Source organism: Zalophus californianus, chromosome 5 (assembly GCF_009762305.2).
Source record: "Zalophus californianus isolate mZalCal1 chromosome 5, mZalCal1.pri.v2, whole genome shotgun sequence".
Taxonomy (NCBI): Eukaryota; Metazoa; Chordata; class Mammalia; order Carnivora; family Otariidae; genus Zalophus; species Zalophus californianus.
The window spans coordinates 125,956,314-125,976,066 of NC_045599.1; the positions used below are offsets into that span (position 1 = coordinate 125,956,314).

At 44.4% G+C, this 19,753-nt stretch overlaps 1 protein-coding gene across 8 annotated transcripts in view; it reads right to left on the reverse strand.

Annotated features, from left to right (window-relative positions):
* Window positions 1-19,753, reverse strand: part of SKP2 (S-phase kinase associated protein 2) — a 70,539-nt gene that overhangs the window by 44,215 nt on the left and 6,571 nt on the right. For all 8 annotated transcript variants that reach the window (XR_003522056.2, XR_003522058.2, XR_003522055.1 and 5 more), the window contains exons 3-9: window positions 14,075-14,186; window positions 11,420-11,563; window positions 9,750-9,884; window positions 8,178-8,276; window positions 6,846-6,976; window positions 1,529-1,580; window positions 1,247-1,354 (exon numbers count right to left, since the gene is read on the reverse strand). Coding sequence is in view for 4 of the 8 variants with exons in the window: in XM_027605452.1 (XP_027461253.1) it covers window positions 1,247-1,354; window positions 1,529-1,580; window positions 6,846-6,976; window positions 8,178-8,276; window positions 9,750-9,884; window positions 11,420-11,563; window positions 14,075-14,186 (781 nt within the window). In the remaining 4 variants the exon portion in view is untranslated. The remainder of the gene's footprint in view (window positions 1-1,246; window positions 1,355-1,528; window positions 1,581-6,845; window positions 6,977-8,177; window positions 8,277-9,749; window positions 9,885-11,419; window positions 11,564-14,074; window positions 14,187-19,753) is intronic.

Genomic DNA, 19,753 nt, shown 5'->3' on the forward strand with positions numbered 1-19,753 from the left:
TTAGTTCTTGAAACTAACTTAGAAGATCCAAACCAATCATTCAAGGACTACATAAATTCCTTGTTCAAATTCACCACCCTTCTTTGGTAGGAACCAGAAGCTAAATCCCCTTCATTTGGGGAGTGGGCTACACGAAGGCAGCAGCCTCAATCAGGGCATACTGGCTGGAATAAGAAGGGCGCCTGGCCAAATTCAAGATACTGACTTCTTGTGGTTTTCAATAAAACTGCTATACATTTACATCCTACATGAGGAAGGATTTTCCAGCCCGTTGGGGATAAAAGAAAGGAAAATAAATAGACAATGTTATTCCTAGGATGACTTGGGAATAGCACCTTCTAAAAGAAAGACCAGACTCCTTTTTGCACTCCCTTGATTTTGTGAAAGTTGCTGAGCAGGTACAAAATTAACCCTCATAAGAGCTATTGGATTAGCTACAGACTATTTTCATCTGTCCAGAAAACCGAGGATGCAGACCTAGCTCAGCCATTAACTTCCTTTATAGCTTCAGATTAAGTCACTTCACTCTTTTGGACTTCAGTCTCCCCCATTCCAAGATAGCACTGGACTCGTGACATTTACCTTTCACATGATGCCATTCTTCCCATTCTTTGACCACCATCCTAGACAGACATCTCTAGAAGATTACAGAACTTTCCTCTCAGCCCAGAGGGAGCCCTTCAGAATCAACTGGAGTTGATCTGAAAAATGTGGGGGAGGAGGGGAAGCCCCCATTGGGTCTGCTCCCCAGTTATACTCTGAGCTCCCTGGAGGTAAAAGTGGTCTTCTCCTTTTGCAAGTCTTCCAGATACTAGAGTATGGTATGCTTCTAGCTAAATAATAAATGTTTAGTAAACTATCCCAGTCAACTTTCCAAGATATTTTAGGCAAAGAATTTTTACCTTGGTTTTTCTGTTTTGCTGGACTTCCCTAACCTATTTATGGTACACCAATATTGATGTTCAAGTTTTATTTTTTAATTTAAATGCAATTAGCCAACATATAGTATACATCATTAGCTTCAATGTAGAGTTCAGTGGTTCATCAGTTGCATACAACGCCCAGCGCTCATCACATCACGTGCCCCCCTTAATGCCCGTCACCCAGTGACCCCAGCCCCCCACCCACCTCCCCTCCAGATGTTCCAGTTTTAAGCATCTCCTATTAATAATAACAGATATTAACACCAAGTGACATCTCTTTTGTTCCCTGTCTTCTCCTACTTTTAGAAAATGAAAATACTTACAGTAAAGTTTCAGGTATTATATCATAGCACCGACTGAGTGAGAGATGTTGGAGGTAGTTGAGCTGGTAAAATTCTGGAAAGCAGTCATTCTTCAGCATGACACTATCGCTGGAACAGAGCAGAAGAGAAGATTCAAAACCTATGCATCAGTTCAGATGGAGAAAACAGAAATAACCAACCGCTTGGTTCCTTCAATTCAACATGTTAAGATGCTTTCCTCCTTCAATGAGCAGTCATGATTTTTCAATTTTTGTTTTAAAATAAATAAACGAAAAAAAATACCTTAAGTCTAGGTGGACAAGATTGGGGCATCTTCCAACTAAAGTAGAGACATCTAGGAAAAAAATGATGGTCACTATTAAATGAAGAACAAGACAAGGATATCTGCTATCAATGCCATCATTTAACTTTGTGCTAGAAGCTTTTGGAACAATGAATGCAATTAGAGTCACACTATTAGAAATAAAACACAAAATCATCACCTTGGCATATAAAATTTTGAACCCAGAAAATCCAAGAGAATCCACTGGAAATAGTAAAAGAACTGTGTAATATGATAAGTTAATAACAATCCATAGCTTATCTATGTATCTGCAATACCTAGCTGGGGAAAAAAGAAAAAAAAAATCCTCCTCACACTAGCAAAATGCAAAACCGAACACCATCATCTATACACAAATATTGTATTATAAAGGTAGCACTTAAAATCAGTGGGGGAAATCACGGATTATTTTAAAAAATGACATTGCTACTACAAGCAGAAAGAAACTTGTTTCTCCCACTCAAATAATATCTCCAAATAAATTCCACGTATATTATAAAGTCCTAAAATGCAAAAAATATAGGGTAATTATTCATTGGATCTTGGATAAGTAAGGATTTTCTAAACATAAAGGAAAACACAAAAAAAACACTGATAATTTACTACATAAAAATTTTAAGTCTACCATGTTAAAGCAAAACAAAACATAAAATTCAAGACGTATCAGAAAACTGGGAATGTTTCCAACATACGTTAAACAGAGTTAATGGTCTTATATGAAGAGTAAAGAAAGATAAACGTAGAAGATGGGCAAAGAATATGAAGCGATACTTGGCCAAACAGAGAAATATGGAGCAAGAAAGGCAAAATAAAATTAAAATAATTGCTTTGCAGCTATCAAATGAAAAAAATTCTATCATAATATCCAGAATTGATGAAATATAATAAAGCATGTCCCATATATACTACAAATGCATATTTAACTTTTGTAGCCTTTCAGGGGAGCAAACAATTTTTTGGGGGGGGTGAACTGATTTTTTGATGTGTTCTGAACATTTTACACTTGACTCTGACTCAGTAATTCCACTTTTAGAAAAACAAGGTGTGCATGAAGATACTCATTTTAGCAAGTTATAATAGTCCCTTCCCCAATTATTTCAATTCGTTAACCTCCATCCATTCTGTGGAACACAATACCAATGGCAGTACTCTAAAGCTTTTAAATAACATTTCATGACATGAAAAAGTACTCAAGATATATTGTATAGAGAAAACAAAATATATACAACGCCCTATAATCTCAATTTAGTAAAAATACACTCAAAAACTCTTTATTTATATACAAACTCACAGAGAGAAAAAGGTTCATAGCGTTGGGGGTAGGAGGGAAAGGCTGGAAGGAAATACATTCAAGGGTGGTAGGATTACAGGTAACTTTTCAGAATTTGGAAGAGTCACATGTGCTACTTTGTATTCAGAAAATGAATCAATAGGGGCTCCTGGGTGGCTCAGTTGGTTAAGTGTCAGACTCTTGATTTCAGCTCAGGTCACGACCTCAGGGTCGTGAGGTCAAGGACCACCCCCCGCCCCCTTTAAAAAAAAAAAAAAAGAAAATCAATCAATAAATGTTATTTATTTTTAAAAATAAACAAGCTTCATTCATAGTTGGGGTTTTTTTCTTCCCACAGTTCTGTCTTCAGCCCCATTCCCTCCCCTGGATCCTAGGCTTGCATTTTAAACTGTCTCCTCAACACATCCACTGTGATGTGGGACAGGCATCTCAAATTCATGCCTAAAAACAAATATTTCATTTCTCTTCTAAATCTGGTTCTTCCCTGTCTCCGAGAAAGTGCTAACGTCACCGATCCAGCTGCTCAGGCCAAAACCCTGGGAGGCACACTCGACTGTTCTCTCACATCCCACACCCAGTCTGTTGGCTTGTAATGTCCGATCATTTCTTACCATGTCCCATGTCACCCCCCGAGTCTCTTACAGCCTTTTCTCAACACAGCACTCGACTTTCAAAGGGGAGTCAGATCCTATCATCTCCTGCTCAAAATGCTGTCGTGGCTTCTCACCTCACTCAGAGAAAATCCGAACAAAGCTTCTGCCTTGGCTCAGAGAATCCTGGGCTGTCCTACCTCCTACTACGTGCTCCTTGCTCCCTCTCACACTGGCTCCCATGTCAAGGCCTTTGCACTTGCTGGTCCCAGTTCCAGAGCGTTCTTTCCTCACTTATCTATACAGCTCACACCTTCACTCAGTCAGGCCTCTGCTCAGGTTGTCACTTTCAGGGAGAGGCCTTCTCTTTGGCCATTCCATCTGAAAACAGCCCCCCTCTGGCCAATACTCTGCCTGGTCTCTCTGCTCCATTTTTCCTCCCTGCATTTCACCTCCTTTCATCACATTTAGTTATTTGTGGGTTGCCTGGATCCCTGCCCCCAGAGTGTAAGCTGCACAGCGGTGACTTCACTGGTTTTGTTCAAGGCCACAGCTCCCAAGTCAGGAACAGGGCTTTGTGCATCGTAGGTGCTCAATAAACACTGGTTTAATGAGTGACTAAAAAATGAAGTGGACAGTACAATTTTGAGCAACCCATCACCTAGCCAGCCCACCAGCCATCTCCCAAATCCCCAGTTAGATCCAATCTCATTTTGATGCCACCTAGGAAAGAACAAAACCTTGGGGGGTAGAACTGGTTAGTCTCCAGCCCTCATTTGAGCCCTGGCATCCCTCAGTGGAAAGGGTTAGTGAACAGTAGTCACTGCTAAGAGTCCCTCTACACACTGTCCCCTTCATTTTGCCATGAGCTGGAGATCTACCTGAGACACAAGGCATCTTACAAACCCCCAAATCTAACCTGTCATTTTAAGGAGGGACGCGATGTCAAATCCAAGACCAAGAGCTGGTCCTCCAGGACGCCGGACTGTGCTTCCCGACTGCCCCATGGGGCTGGCAAAAATAACAGGGACGATCACCGCACACTCACTAGGGTTAACGCGCTCCATGGGATTCACCCACTTACTCCCTACTACCACTCTAAGAGATGGCTTCCACTCCTATCTCCATTTTACTGATGAGGAAACTGAGGAACAGGGAAGTATAGCAACTTGCTCAAGACTACCCAGTAAACAGCAGAACAGGAACTTGAACCGGGTGGACTGGCACCAGTCTAGGAGCTAAAAGGACCTTAGTATTATCTTCTAAATAGTGAAGAAGTGGGTGCCACTGTTAAAGATATTAAAAAAATCTCCGATTCCCACTGTATAACTAAGAATACACACACTCCAACTTAAACTCCAGATCTTAGTCCTTGCCCTGAATGTGTCCAGTAAGCAGGATTTGATTACCTGTTATTCTTGCCAGAGCTTGGTAAACAGGCTCTCTATTCTCTTCTGGAGGAACAAAGAGAAGAGTTTTAAGCCAAACTTGGACAGATTAACAGCAGCTTGCCTACAGCAGAGTTTCTCAACCTTGCACCTTTCATTCAGAAAAACTCTCAATAAAGAAATGGGAAATTCAGATATGGGAAGGAAATGTCAATGAGGCACGGCCTTTTCTCGGCTTGGGGATGAACAGGGAAGAACCAGTGGTGGCATTCAATGTGAAGAGGCCGCTCGCTGGTGGGAGCCGAAAATCCCTGGAAGGCCATTTGGTAAGAACGACCCAAAGCTTAAGAACAGAGCCTAATCCTTGACTTGGCAATTCCACTTTTAAGAATCTACCGAGAAATGCACTCAAGATTTGTCTCTGTCCATGACAAGGTTGTTTACAAAAGGAAAAAAACTAGAAAGACTCTAAAAGTCCATTACAAGATCCAGTGAAAAAAATTATTATTGAATCCATACAAATTCTTCCATATCTATTTCATGGAATAACACATAGCCACTGAAAATGATGTGGTGTAGCTACTAAAAATGGGATTATCGGGGCGGCGGGGGGGAAGCATACTACAAAGTATTTCATGCACTATGTCCCACTTTAAAAAACACTTTTATGCAGGAAAAAGACCAGCAAGAGGTTAGTGGGATTACTGCTGTTTTGTTTTTCTTGGTATTTTCCCATATTTTATGTATTTTTGAGAATGACTATATAATACTGTCATCAGATTTCAAACAGTGTTTAAAGGGGAAAAAAACGCAGAACACAAATATTGTGCGTATAGGAGAGCGGGAAGAGAGACACACTGTTGCTGTCACGGCTGTTGAAAAAAAATATTCCTGTCTGAAGATGCAGGCATCCGGACTCGAGCACAGTCAAAGGCCCCAACCGCCTGGACGCCCCCAAGAATCCAGCTCCTCTTCTCAATAGCCTGATACGCCTTACTTGGCAGAGGCACATCTTGTTCTGGAGAAGCAGTTTTCAGCTACTACTTAAATTCTAAGAAGACACACTCTGCAAATATTTGATTCAAATCTTTTAAAGTATCATAAAAACTATAAAAACAAAGCACTTTCATGAGCCAACATCAAGCTGTGAAGATACGGCGGAAGTGTGCTGCTAGCTCAGCAAGGCTCTGTGTAGCCCACGGCCTGGGATCGAGAGGGGAAGCCATTAAAAAAAACCCCTGCCATTTGCAAACACTTCTCTCTGCCGATCAGGATCCCGCCAATATTAGACAATTAAATCAAAGCATGACTGAACGTCGAGGCTCATAAAGACTGTTAACGTTCACACATTACCCCTCACTTCAAATGCCCGTGTTCAACTAGACAACCTCATCGTCCTCTTACGTTGAATTAAAAAGAGTTGTAAATATAAACCTATAAACAGAGTTTATAACAGGGTTTCAACCTTGGCATTACTGACATTTTGGATCACATTATCTTTTTGTGTTATTCTGCTGTCCTGGGCACGCTGCTTACCAGCATTCCCGGCTTCTGCCCACCAGCTGCCAGGAACACCCCCGTGGCTGTGGCAATCAGAAATGTCTCCAGACCTCCTCAAATGTCCCCCCCTGGTGGGCAAACTGCCCCTGGTTGAGAACCACTGCTTAATACCGACCAACGTGGCACTCATCTATTTTCTGTTGCAGGTCTTACCTACTAGTTTAGTGGATTAAGAGAAGTTCTGCTTAGAAATAAACTGGTTTCAAGTATAAAGGTTTCCACTTCGAGATTTTGGATTCTGATCTCGATGCTATACCCCACCAGCTGTTTGCCTTTACCTACCCCTTCCGATCAGCTGCGACCTCACCTGAAAAATGGAACTAAGAACAGGTGCGCTGGATTACATGCGACAAATGCTGCTCTTCAAGAGTTCTTAGGAGCTCTTCAAGAAATCAAACCTACTAATGCCATGGTTGCCGGGAAGGGTCCAGGGCCCGGAGGGGCTTACCTGATCTCTGCAGATTCTTTCGATAGCCGCTGAGATTGAGCTGGGTGATGGTCTCGGACACATGCGCGACAGCCACCTGCACGTGCTTTTCGGTGAAGTCGTAACACCAGGACAGGTTCAGCTCATCCAATCTGCACACCAGAGAAATAAGGAAAGCATGAAACCAGGACACAGGAACAAGCTCTAGAAGCATGGTCTCAAAGCTGCAAAGAAAACCCAAAGCCACAGATTCCTTACCATTTCACGCATAGAACCTCTGCTTCTCTAAGCAGCTACCTCTGCTCACCTGAAAAGGCCTTTTCCCCTCCTGACACAAATTCCCCCGCCCTGGTGTGCCCTAGAAAGTTGCCAGGGGATCCGAGATCCGAGATCCAGGGGATGCCAAGTCTTAGCGAGTGATGCCCCCTTCTGGACATGGAGGGAACACTCTCCTCTCCTCCTGATGGCTCAAACCTCATTGCGGGACTAGATGGAACAGTTCTAGCCTCTTGTTTTCTCTCTCAACCACCCAGGTTGTCAGCAAACAACCACAGAGACTGAACAATCACTCGAGAGGCTTTAAAAATTCGATGGGTTATACTGGGGATTCTCAATAAAGAGACGCTGATGTTGCAAAAGGCCACTTCATCTTATCTGGTTCTGCTGACTGAGCAAATGAATTCAAAGACAATATCCAATGATTAAGCCACACACCCCATTCCTGACATTGCTGAATACATGTAGGGTTTTACATTTTTACCTCACGGATAACACTCTTATCCAAAGGCAATCTACTTTGAGCAAAACATTAGAGATACAGGTAGAATGCTAGAGCAGAAAGATCAAGGGATATTAAAAAGGACACACACACACACACACACACACACACACACACACACACAGTGTTCCGTGAGCCACGTCCTCCTTACTTAGTAATATCTGTAACTATAGCCTTTATTTACATACTGACATTATTACATGATATAAAGATGTTTTTAATGGAGTCACCCAAATTTATGATATCTGTATAAGTTAGGTCTACAGATACTACAGGAAAAAAGCCAGGTATAAAGTCAGGTATAAACAGATTAATTTCGATAAACACATTACCAAATTTTTCTTTCTCTCATAGTAAAAAAAAAAAGGGGGAGGATTACTATACAAGTCCTCTGCAAACCTAACTGATCTGGCTCCTTAGTTTGAACAGAAAGTTTAGAGGGTAAAGGATACTGCGTATCATCAAGAGCTCAGAGTTAGGAATAGCTCAAGAAATGATCCAATTCCTCGCTCGTGTGGGGGATAATTGTATATTTGCAAAAACAGTTCTATAATTAAGTCTCAAATCTTTCCTACCTGGAACAGCTGCTCAGCAAGGTCTTCAGGGCAGATTCGGAGAATCCAGAACACCCAGAAAGATTCAGTCGCACTAAATTTGAGTTTTGCGCAAGATTACTGGAAAAAGAGGAAAATGTCAGAGGAATACCAATAAGACACTGTTACTCAATTAATAAGCATTCTGAGGAAAGCAGGCTAGAGAAGTCAGTAGATAAGCACGCAGGCCTTCGAGCCAGAAATGAGTTTCAGTTCATGTCTCACTCTCTGTATGACACCAAGCAGGATGCTTTGCCTCAGTTTACTCATCTGTGAAATTGCAGAGTCAGTACCTTCTTGGTACGCTTGTTACGATTAAATTATATAATGTGATAAAGGGCTCAGCACAGTGCCTGGCACTATGTAAGCACATAAGAAACATCAAGAATGTAAGTTTTAAATTGAAGAGAGTGCTTGAATAAAATATTATTTCTATTTCACCCATAATTAGAATTAGCTTGTAGGCCTACTTCTACTTGTTGAGTCTCCAGGTTCTTCCAATTAAACATCTCTCAAATTTGACCTCTCTACATTCCCAAATGCCTGTGTTAGTGGAACTCCATGATTAAGAGCGAGAGTTCTGGAATCATATTCTATTGTCAAGTTCCAATCTTGGTTCTGCCACCTACAAGCTGTGTGACCCTGGACAAGTTATTCAGCCTCTCTGTGCCTCAGTTTCCATATCTGTAAAAAGGGGAACAATCAGAACTTACGTCATGGGTGACCTTTGAAGAACTGAGTATATGGCACATAGGAAGTGCTCAATAAACGCTGGTACTTATTATAATTATGATGATGCTGTTTTTTTTTTTACATCAGGTTTCATCATTTCTCACCTGAATGAACACAACAGTATCTTAACTAGTCCAGTGTTTTCCGCATCTGGTTAACACTCCAAGGTGACCAGCAGATTTTATTTCTAAATTTCAACTCTGCATGTTCCCTCCATTCTCAGGACCACTCTCTTTAGCACGCTTCCCTCTTCTGAGCCCACCGTGGAGTCCGGACTTCTTACATTATGGCAGGGGCCCATTACGAGCTGTTCCTCCCCTCCTGGCATCTCCTCAGTGCACCCGGTGCCCTAAGAGTTCCCACCTGCTACAGCGTTTAGAACCACACAGGCAGCTTTACCTTGCTGGCTTCTTTACCTCACCATGGGGAGCTCTCCAAGCTGAATACCTTCAATATTCCACATAAGAGTCACTTCCTCTAAGAAGGCTGCCCTCCCTCAATTTAATTAGGTCTCTCTGGGTGACGCCACATATAACAAACACAGTGCACTATAATTATCTGTCTCTCCCATGAATGAGGCAGGGACCATGGCTTTATTCATCATCCTTGTATGTCTAGAACCTGGCATATGCATATAGGTAGCATGCAAACTTGGGTTGCCTGAATGAGTCCTGCAAAGTACTGCAGAAGCTGGGGCACCCCATGGATATTTTCTGAGTCCATCTGGATATGGACAGAAGGGTACCCCAATTATGTTCAGGGAACAAAGTTAACACACACAAAAACAATGGCGTTTGTCACATGCTCCTGACTGCCACTCACTTGACAATGGGATCCGACAGCTGCAGGCCTTCCAGGCTTAGGTTCTGCAACTTGGAGCACTGTGACAGAATTCCATGGAGGGTAGACACATCGATAACAGAGTTGGACAGATCCATGTGCTGCACGCGGAAATGGCTGAACACAGAGGAGGGGAAAGAGAGGCTCCATTAAAGTGGCTCACACGTGTACCTCCAGATCAAATCCAACCCCATCTCCTCCCCAGATGAGCAGCCAATCACAAACATGACCCTAAATATACATTTCAAGTAGTACAGTTTTGGTCTTAAAATAAATTGCTACTAGATAACTCCCTCCCCTCATTCACTTTAAAATTTAGGATTTTAGGGGGCACCCGGGTGGCTCAGTTGGTTGAGTCTGCCTTAGGCTCAGGTCATGATCCCAGAGTCCTGGGATTGAGCTCCTCGGGCTCCCGGCTCCGTGGGGGGTCTGGTTCTTCCTCTCCCTCTGCCCCTCCCCCCATGCTTTCTCACGTGTGCGTGCTCTCTCTCAAATAAATAAAGTCTTCAAAAAAATAAATTCATTAAATTCAGGAGGGTTTCTGCCAAGTCAAGATGGTGCTGTTGATATAGTCCCACTTAGGAAATTAATTCATGGGCATCATGAGAATGAGTTGAAGCTGGGTGACAAGAAGATTATGCCTACAAATCTTCCTGATAAAGGTGAGTGAGTAAATTACTAAAACAGAAAAGACAGTGGAAGAGCAAGCTGTAAAGGGCTAATATTGAGCTACCGGGAGGAAACGCAGATGTGGAAGTTTCTAACGGGGCCTAGGAGTTTGTTTGAAAGAGAGGGCTGAACCAGAGAAGAGAATCTGAAAGTTCCAGCACAACTGTGGGTGTCTAAGACAGTGTGTCCAAGGACAGTGTGTGGATCAAGAGAAGGCAGCCAGGGACCAGGGACAGAACCCGGAGTAGCAGAGGAAAGCGCACACGCGAAGGGGACCCAGAAGGAACAGGCCCGGGAAAAGGATAACCACCAGGGGAGGAGGGATGCTGCCGTATGGCCATGGAGGGAAGCGGAAAGTATCAGAGTGGGGATGTAGGTTTTGTCCTGAACTCTGCTGGCCTTAGCTTATTTTTCTGTTCAGTACCTAGTTATTCCACTCAAGTTTGAGATGGCTCTAAACCATACTGCAAAACTATCAGTAACAGGGAAGTAGTCTTTCAAAATCTTCCACAAAACGAACAAAAAGAGGGCATTTTTGCTCAGGTTGCAAATTTGTCCACCACAAGATCAGAAACCCACAGCTTCAAAATCTGAGAAGACTCCTCACACTTCGTCTTCATCAGAAATGGGCAGTGTGGCAAGAGCGAGGCTGCCTTGCATCTGGTAGTGAGTGCTCCACATGGCTTCTGCCCCTTGGGACCCATGAGGCCCATCCTCTGAGGACCCCACTTGAGAAGCAAAATGTGCATCCCTGACTCCCTGGAAGAGCCCAAGAGTAACCCTGACTTAAAGTGGGAATGGCATCACTGAAACCTGTGACATGTTTCAACACAAAGACTGCACAGCAAAATGCAATTAGCATTCCATTGCCCACACTTGTCACAGGCCGTAAGGCTGGTTACAGGAAAGGAAAAAAAAAAGTTTTCATCTGTTTCCACCTTAAGACTTAGAAACAGCCTTTTCTGGGGATTCTTCTTTTTTACCTGAAATGTTCAACCAATGGTTGATCCATAAATGATCGTGGGCAGCGGAAGGCAACCACCCCTCGAGACAGCAACCGACCAGTCACGTCTGGGTGCAGGTTTCTACCTGTGAGGTCTAACGTCTGCCACAGAGACTCGTCAAACCTGGAAAAGAGGGGGTAGTTAGTAAGATGGGGGTACTGGATACCGGAGGGCCCCACCACTGCTACTCAACAAGGAAGCTTTCGCCACTGAGTCACCTTGGAGCAGATTCTAAAGGAAGCTTTGGTTTTGAGCTGACTGTACAACTAGCTACAGTATTATTATTATTATTTTTTAAGATTTTATTTATTTATTTGACAGAGAGAGACAGCGAGAGCAGGAACACAAGCAGGGGGAGTGGGAGAGGGAGAAGCAGGCTTCCCGCTGAGCAGGGAGCCTGATGTGGGACTCGATCCCAGGACCCTGGGACCATGACCTGAGCCGAAGGCAGACGCTTAATGACTGAGCCACCCAGGCGCCCGCTACAGTATTATTTTTAAGACACAACCGAGTATTTCTTGCTCATCATGGATAAGCTTCCACCTTCAGCTGTACACACACACACACACACACATCTGTATGTATTTCCTTCATATGGTTCAATGCTATCATTAGCAATATAACGATCTGGAACTAGAGAATAAAATTTTAGTGTTCAATACAATTTGATAATTTTAAAAACGATTGCTCCAAGCATTTAACTAATTAATGAATAGGTAGGTAGGTTCAAAATGGCCTCAACGATCCCAGTTGCTGTTTTGGTAAAGCGTACAGGAGTTACCACAATTACCCTAAGTAACATGGAAATACAACTAAAAGGAGGAAAAGTTAGTGCTACGGCTGATCTTTGCAGATGGGCTTGAACTGAGCAGGTTCACTTACATGCAGATTTTTTTACAGTACCATGAATGTATTTTTTCTTCCTTATGATTTTGTTAATAACATTTTCTTCTCTCTAGCTTCATTATAAGAGTAAGAGTATATAATACATATAACTTAAAAGATATTGACTGTTTATGCTATGGGTAAGGCTTCCGGTCAACAACAGTCTATTAGTAGTTAAGTGGGGAGTTGAAAGTCATATGTGGATTTTTGACTGGGCAGGGGGATCAGTCCTCCTTAACCCCATGTTGTTTAAGGGTCAACTACATTCTTAAGAGATATGACTATCAAATATCTACGAGAAATAAGGAACCCTACAAAGGAGTTTGGGTGTTTTATGATACCCTTTAAGCTTAAAAAAAAAAAAGTATGCGTGGACAGAAATATATGTATATGTATGAACTAATGTGAAAGGAAAAACATTACTTAGATTTTGGATACTGTTTCTAAAGCAAAAATGAAGTACGAAGTACCAAAATGTACTAAACAGTACAATAAGGGAGCTTTAACAGCCACAGATTAATTCAATTTAACAACAACAAAAAAAGAAAGTATGAGATCAAGCACAGGAGGGAACATTTTAAATGCCTACTAGAATCGCATTTTTTAATACTGCTTGAAATAAGCAGACCACTGGCTGGGCTCTGGAATACTTCTGTGAAATGAAATTGTCAAGGCGTTACGTGACCTCTATTATTAAGAAGGCAGTGCTTCACAGATGCCGGCTATTACTTGTATGACAGTGAGGTGAGGATTCATAGACTCTGCATGAAGAGGTCAGCTGGCTGACAAAGAAAATCACTATGGGGTCACCCGGGAGGGATCAGTGCAACTCCACCACCACTCGCTCCAGCATTCCGGGTGCACACTCCCGCCCCCTGGGGCTCTTCTAAGCCAGGAGCCCACTCCTGGAAATGCTTGCCGTGTCTTACTGCCCACACAGCCCTGAATGGAGGGGAAGGGGCTCTTGCCATCTCCCAGTGAGAGCCCTAGATACGTGGAGGGAGGCGAGACACAGATGGCCTTCAAGCGCAAAGGATGGCTAGTGATTGGCTGGAGATGACAAGTGGAATTGATGGAAAAAGTTCCAACTGAAAAACAAAGCCTCCCTGCACCTGGCCCGTTACTGCCCCCAGCGCACCAGGACTTGCCATGCGCAGCTCACTGTGCAAACCTGAAGGTGTGCCCCCGAACCAACAAAGGTATCAACCACTATTGGCAGCCATGTGCCGCCTGCTTCCACGAGCCAGACACTGCACCGGCATCTTCAGATTTCATCCTCATCACTGCCCTGTCTGGAACGTACTGTGATCTCCGTTGTATATGTCGGGGGGGGGGAGGGGGACCGAGGCTCAGAAGTGTCAAGTATGTCTCCTGGTCACAGAGTGCTAAGTGGCAGAGACGGGGTTCACAATGAGGTCGAATACCGCTCTCCCTATTGCACTCAGCGCCCAGGCCCTCATGCAGCACCCCCGTAGCCCCCTTCACTTCTAGTGCATCAGATGCAGAGTCAGCATCCAATGAGCGCATGAATACAGAAAGAAGTTTTCTGAGGTGGGTAAGGTTACACCTCCAGGAGACTCCTCCCTTCCACTGTGAAATGAACACCCTAATAATAAAAATACAAAGATACCTAGTTTGCTTTCTGCTCCTACATTTTTCCTAGTTTTTAGTTTCACTAGGCCCCAATGAATAAATAAATAACTCTCCCCTTCTTCCACACATATACCAAGAGGGGTGAAAAATACTTACGCTAGGTGATACCACCTCTTACAAACACTGGAGACCTTCAGGAGTTCAGGGAGGCACAGACAGGAAAAGATCCCTAAGAGCAGCTCATCTGGAAGTGAGTCCCATGAAACACCTTTAAGGGGAAAAAAAAGTGTTTTCTCATCACCGTTCTTTTACCCAATCAAGTCTACCAAGTCTTTTCATGCTCGTCAAGGGTACACAATATTGAACTTAAAAGGGGACTTTATCATGAATCAAATTACTCATCACAGTTGTTTTTCTGTTCACTCATGGTCTCTGTACCCAGGGGTAAGCACCACACTTTCTCAGCAAAGGAGAAAAGACAAAACCAAGAATACTTTTTCATACCGTTTTTGTCTTCAGCACCTGTCGGCCAACTTTAGGCAAGGACCACATTAACGGTGGTACACACCAAGTCCCCACCCCTTCAGAGAGCATTCAACGATGTCTACGGTATGATGCCTCTGGTCACTGAGAAATGCCTTGTTTCTCTCAGAAGTGGATTTGGTGGTGGATTTTTGGAGTAGTGACCTTATCTAAAAGGCAAATGAGGTTTCCTCCTCCTCCTTTCAGATTTACAGAAAGCACTCAGAAGTCAACTGGCCTACCAGTGCAATACCCAAAGGGTGCTTTCCTGTACCTCTCCACTTACTATGGTGCCAGGAAGCACTTTAGGTGTTGGGGAGAGACCAGGAAATAAGACAGACAAAGCACTTTAGCTTCATGGAGCTTACATTCTGGTGGGAGGAAATAATCACACACACAAAAATAAGTAAATTACATGATATGTAAAAATTGGATTATTGCTATGCAGAAAAATTAAGCAGGCTAAAGGATAGGAGAGGAAGTACAGGGGCCAGTGTTCAAAAACTCAACAAAGAGGTCAAGGAAGGTCTTACCGAGATAGTGATCACTGAGCAAAGGCTCGAACAAAGTGAGGGAGCCAGCCCTGTGAGTACCCAGGGTGTGTTCTAGATACAGGGAACAGCATGTCTGTTTTGAGGAACAGCAAGTCCAGTGTAGAAGAAGAGCGAGGAGAGGGGTGACAGAGGATGATGAGGTAGAGAAGTGAGAGGGGCCGGATCATGCAGGACTTTCTACATGGTGATGGGGACTCTGGCTGTGATGCTCAACATCATGAGGAACTACTAGAGTGTTCTGAGCATAGAAAGTTCTAAAAGCACTGCTCGGGCTCCTGTGTTAAAAATAAAAAACTGGAGGGAAAAAAAGGTAGATATATTAAGGTCAGTTTTGTCTTAAAAAAGCAATTTCTAAATAGAATTCTTACATGTGAGCATACAGAATAACCTACAACAACAGGACAACGGGACAATGGCCAAGAAGGAAATGAGTACGAAGCAAAGCAGCTGAGTGCTTAGATTAGTTCAGTAACTCATCTTCCCAGTCTCCCTCTGCCCCCAATCGCTCTTGTACACCAAGCCTAGTGCTATCCTCTCCCCTCAGTGATGGTTCACTTCACGTGTCAACCTGACTGGGTCAAGGGGTGCTCAGAGGTTTAGTTCAACACTATTCTGGGTGTGTCTGTGAGGGGTTCCTGCATGAGATGAACATTTGAGTTCATCGACTGAGAAATGCAGATTCCCTTCCCCAATGTGAGTGGGTCTCATCCAATCCAAGGTTGATTGAGAATGAAAGGCTGATGAAGGGAGAACAGGCTTTGTCCCTGCTTTTGAGCTGGGACATGGATCTCCTCCTGCCTTCAGAGCTGGACTGGAACTTAACCATCTGCTCTCCTGGTTCCCAGGCCTTTGGACTGCGGACATTGGGACTTTTCAGCTTCCATAACTGGATGAACCGATTCCTCATAATACACTCCCTATGTCCCCTACTTGTTCGGCGTCTCTGGAGATCCCTGATTACTAACACACCGTCCCTCCCCATCTAAAAGGTGTCAGCATTTACTGCACAGGTACACCATGCCAGGTTCTGCAGAGAACTTGATGGAGAAAAGCTGCCTCGGGTTAGTATTGTTGGGCAATCTTTCTAAAACAATCAATCCCTTCCGTCAATTAGAACCTTTCAGTGGTGCCCCCAAATATGTAGCCTGAAGTCCAAACTGCTAGGCATGAAATTCAAAGCTTTCATGTCAGGGCCCCACTCATTTTTCTCGGGTCATTATGTAGATATGTTCCAGCCATTTGGACTACTTGTAATTCTCAGAATGAGTCGTTCTGTGCCACATCTCAGTAGCCCTGTACACACTGTGCCTGCCCCCAACTGCTACTGATTTAAAATCAAGTTGCTATTAAAGCCCTGATGCCTATGGAAGGCTTCCCATGACATCACCAAGAACAAGTCGCTTTTTTTTAAACAACAATTTTATTATTTACTTACTTATCTGTTTAGCCCCTGCCCCTGCTGGACCCTGAATTCTAGAGAGCAAAAAAATGATTTTTATTTTTAAATAATCTTTGTACTTCCATGAACTAGCTCAACGTCTGATACATTTGTCTATGCGTGTATTTATTGAACACGTAGTATATGCAGGTGTCTGTTCTACAAAGATGCATAAGGGATGGCCAGCTCAAGAGTTTGAGAGACAAACAGGAAATTTCAGTAAAGTATCATAATGGGCTGCCACAGGGTTCATGGTGCTGTGCTGGGTATGGTGGTAGAGCAGTGATCAGGGAAGCCTTCCTGGAGGAAGTGGCCTCTACTGAAAAATGAGGAGATACGCAGCTGCTCAATGAACGCCTACCCACCCTCTCTGGACGACAAAATGAATCACTGTAGCCCTGACACGAGGGGTAAACAGATGAAGGCAGATCATCCCTGCTGACCCTGGACCACGACCTGGGGAGGCAAGCTGGAGAGGACCCGGAAACTTCTCTGTGTGGCAGCAACCCTCCATCTCCACAAGGCTCCTCCGAGCTCAGCATGGACAAAGGACGGAGGCTCTCAAAAAGGGCTCCCACTCTGCCTCCCAGATTGGAAAAAAGCTGATAGTGTTTTCTAAGTTTTCCTTCCATTAATTCTTCTTAACTCCCTGACCTCTGTTGCCTCTTGCCCTGTAGATCAGATTCCAGCAGTTCATTTGGCAAAAGAGGACACACTTAGTTATTCTGAATCTAGTACGCTGAGACTGCACTACGGCCTGTCGGCTCATCGGGACACCAGGTGCTGGCCTCCCCGAGTGTAAGAATGCGGGAACGCACCTCTGGTGCCCAGGTTCACAGAGCTTGGGCATGTTACTTAATGCCTCGGGCTTGGTTTCCTCATCTGCGGGAACTCGAATAAAGGGATTTATTTTGCAAAGTAGTTCCCTATGAAGACTAGATAATGTAAGGGAAGAGATCACGCAGCAGTCAAACTTCCTTTCTCCTTCTTGACTGTTTTTCTCCTCTCTCCATTCAATCCGTGCCTTTGCCTTTTGTGAGGACCTTTTCTTTTCAATGCTGTTTGGAATTTTCACCTGTTTGAAAACACACCAGGTTTTAATAGGGTTTGGACAAAGGCTATATCGTGTGATTTATCGAGAGCCCCAAACAGCACTCTAAGTTTGGGATCCCCAGAAGCAGAGCTGGAAGACCTGAATTCAAACAGTTGATTTGGTAAGTAATCCCAGGAAGAACTGGAAAGTGAAGAGATATGGAAGGGAAGGAAGCCAGTGCGGGGTATGTTAATAAGCAGATTATCGCCACGGCGAAGGGCAGTTCAAATCTGCTGGGGACTCCAAGGAGACCCTACAGCTCCTGCCCTAGAGCTGTCCCAGCTGAGGGCACGGGGGCTGGGGTATTAATCTACCAACGCCTGTCAGTCACTGGGTGGGGGCTTCAGGGAGTGGGACAGGCATGTGAACTCCCCACATGCCTGCCCAGAGAGGTGTCAAGCAGGCACATCTGCATGCAGGAGAAAGCCTTTGGCATATAAAGGAGTGCTGAGCTCCAAGGGGCTCTCGATGGGCTGCCATGCATCTACTAAAGACAGTGGGAAAGGAAATTAGGGAGACTTCTTGTGAAGGGCAGGGTGGAAGAAATAAATTAATGAACTTAGTGTTTATTTTATTGGGAACACATAAGAAATCAGAAACAATTGAAACAATATGAGCTAGGTAATGATAAGGCTCGAAGGAAAACTAGTCAGAGCAACGAAGGCAGAGGTTCGCAGAGGACACCGAAGCCGGACACTGAAGCCAGGCCAGTAATACTACTAGAACGAGGAGGGCCTTGCACTGCAGCTTCTACCTTCATCTGTCCAACTCCTACTCATTCATCCTTCGGATCTCAGCTTAACCATCACCCTCCCAGAGGAGCACTCCCAGGTCACCATCGCAGCCCCCAGACCCAGACTGGCATACCCAGTACACAGTGCTATACCTGGCCCCTAGGCAATCAACAAATCTTTGCTGGATGCATTATACCTTTTACTTTCCCTCATGCCATTTGTGAATGTGCTGATTTTGTATCTGTGTGACTGGTTAACCTCTGCTAGCCAAGTAACTAGTACACACCCAGTGCCTAGGGGAGGGCCTGGCAATGAATATCAGAAAGTGCTCAGCCGGTATTTCACAAAGGAATGACTGACACCCAAAGGAAGCATGCTGGCTTTCATCTAGAGACAGGCAAGACTGCTGCTGCTTCTTAAGACCAGTTAGGCTCCTCCTCATCTGTAAAATGATAAGGCTGGCCTATGGCCCCGCTTCAACAAACATTCCTGGGTGCCTAATAAACGCTGCAGTGCTGGGAGCTGCATGTAAGCCACAGTCCCTGCCCAACAGCCCCACTTGGGAGACAAACTAATCAACAAACACATAACCTCGCATTTAAAAACTGCCATTTACTGAAAGCATTTATTCAAGCACACGGACTAGAAACGCAGCAACCCTGTGAATTCAGTATGTGTCATTTTACCCACGAGGAAATTGGTCTCAGCAGAGTTAAGTAACCTCAACAAGGTGATACTAACTATGGGGCGGCAGAGCCAGGAGGCAAAGTTGGGGCTGCCCTGTCTGAGCATGCCAAAAGCCCACGCCCTGAGGTGCAGGTGTAGACACAAGAGGTGGATGTTTGGAGGCTGGTCAGGTAGCGGAGGGCACTGTACCTGCAAAGGAATGACACGGCACCATTGGGTGTTGTCCAGGGAATGAGGCTGGAGACCAAAACCCAGCGCAGAAAGGTAATGTCCCCTGGTCAGTATACGAACTGTCTGTGAGATGGGGGGAGGGGCTTCAGAAGAAGATGCAACCGTGACAAAAGGGACAAGGTCACACAACCAGTAAGTGGCAGGGTGGGGATTCAACCCTACATCTGACTCCAAATGATGCCCTTTCGACCACAGGCTGCTCTCCCCTGTCCTGAGTTCTTGATGTTCTACAAGGTTAGGGAAGGTTGAGAATTACACCTAACTTGCTATGGAAAAAGAACTCAATCAGGGCGAGGGAGGAAGGGCAGGCAGGAAGAGGGAGTAAAACAAAGATGCCGAGAGCTATCAAGTGGGCTTCCAAAGGGAAGCAACAATGGCAGAGACAATGCACGGCCTCAGCTGGCAGCCAAGTGCCCAGAGCTCCCTCAGTCTGGCCAGAGGACACTGACTGCTGGGCCCCTGGCTGGAGGGCTGAAGCCTGAGACTGGCCGCTGTCTAAGCAGATGGAGCAAAAGTCTGTCCTCCAGCTCCAGTGGCTGGCATCCAGGCTGGTGATATGCTTAATCTAATTTTACT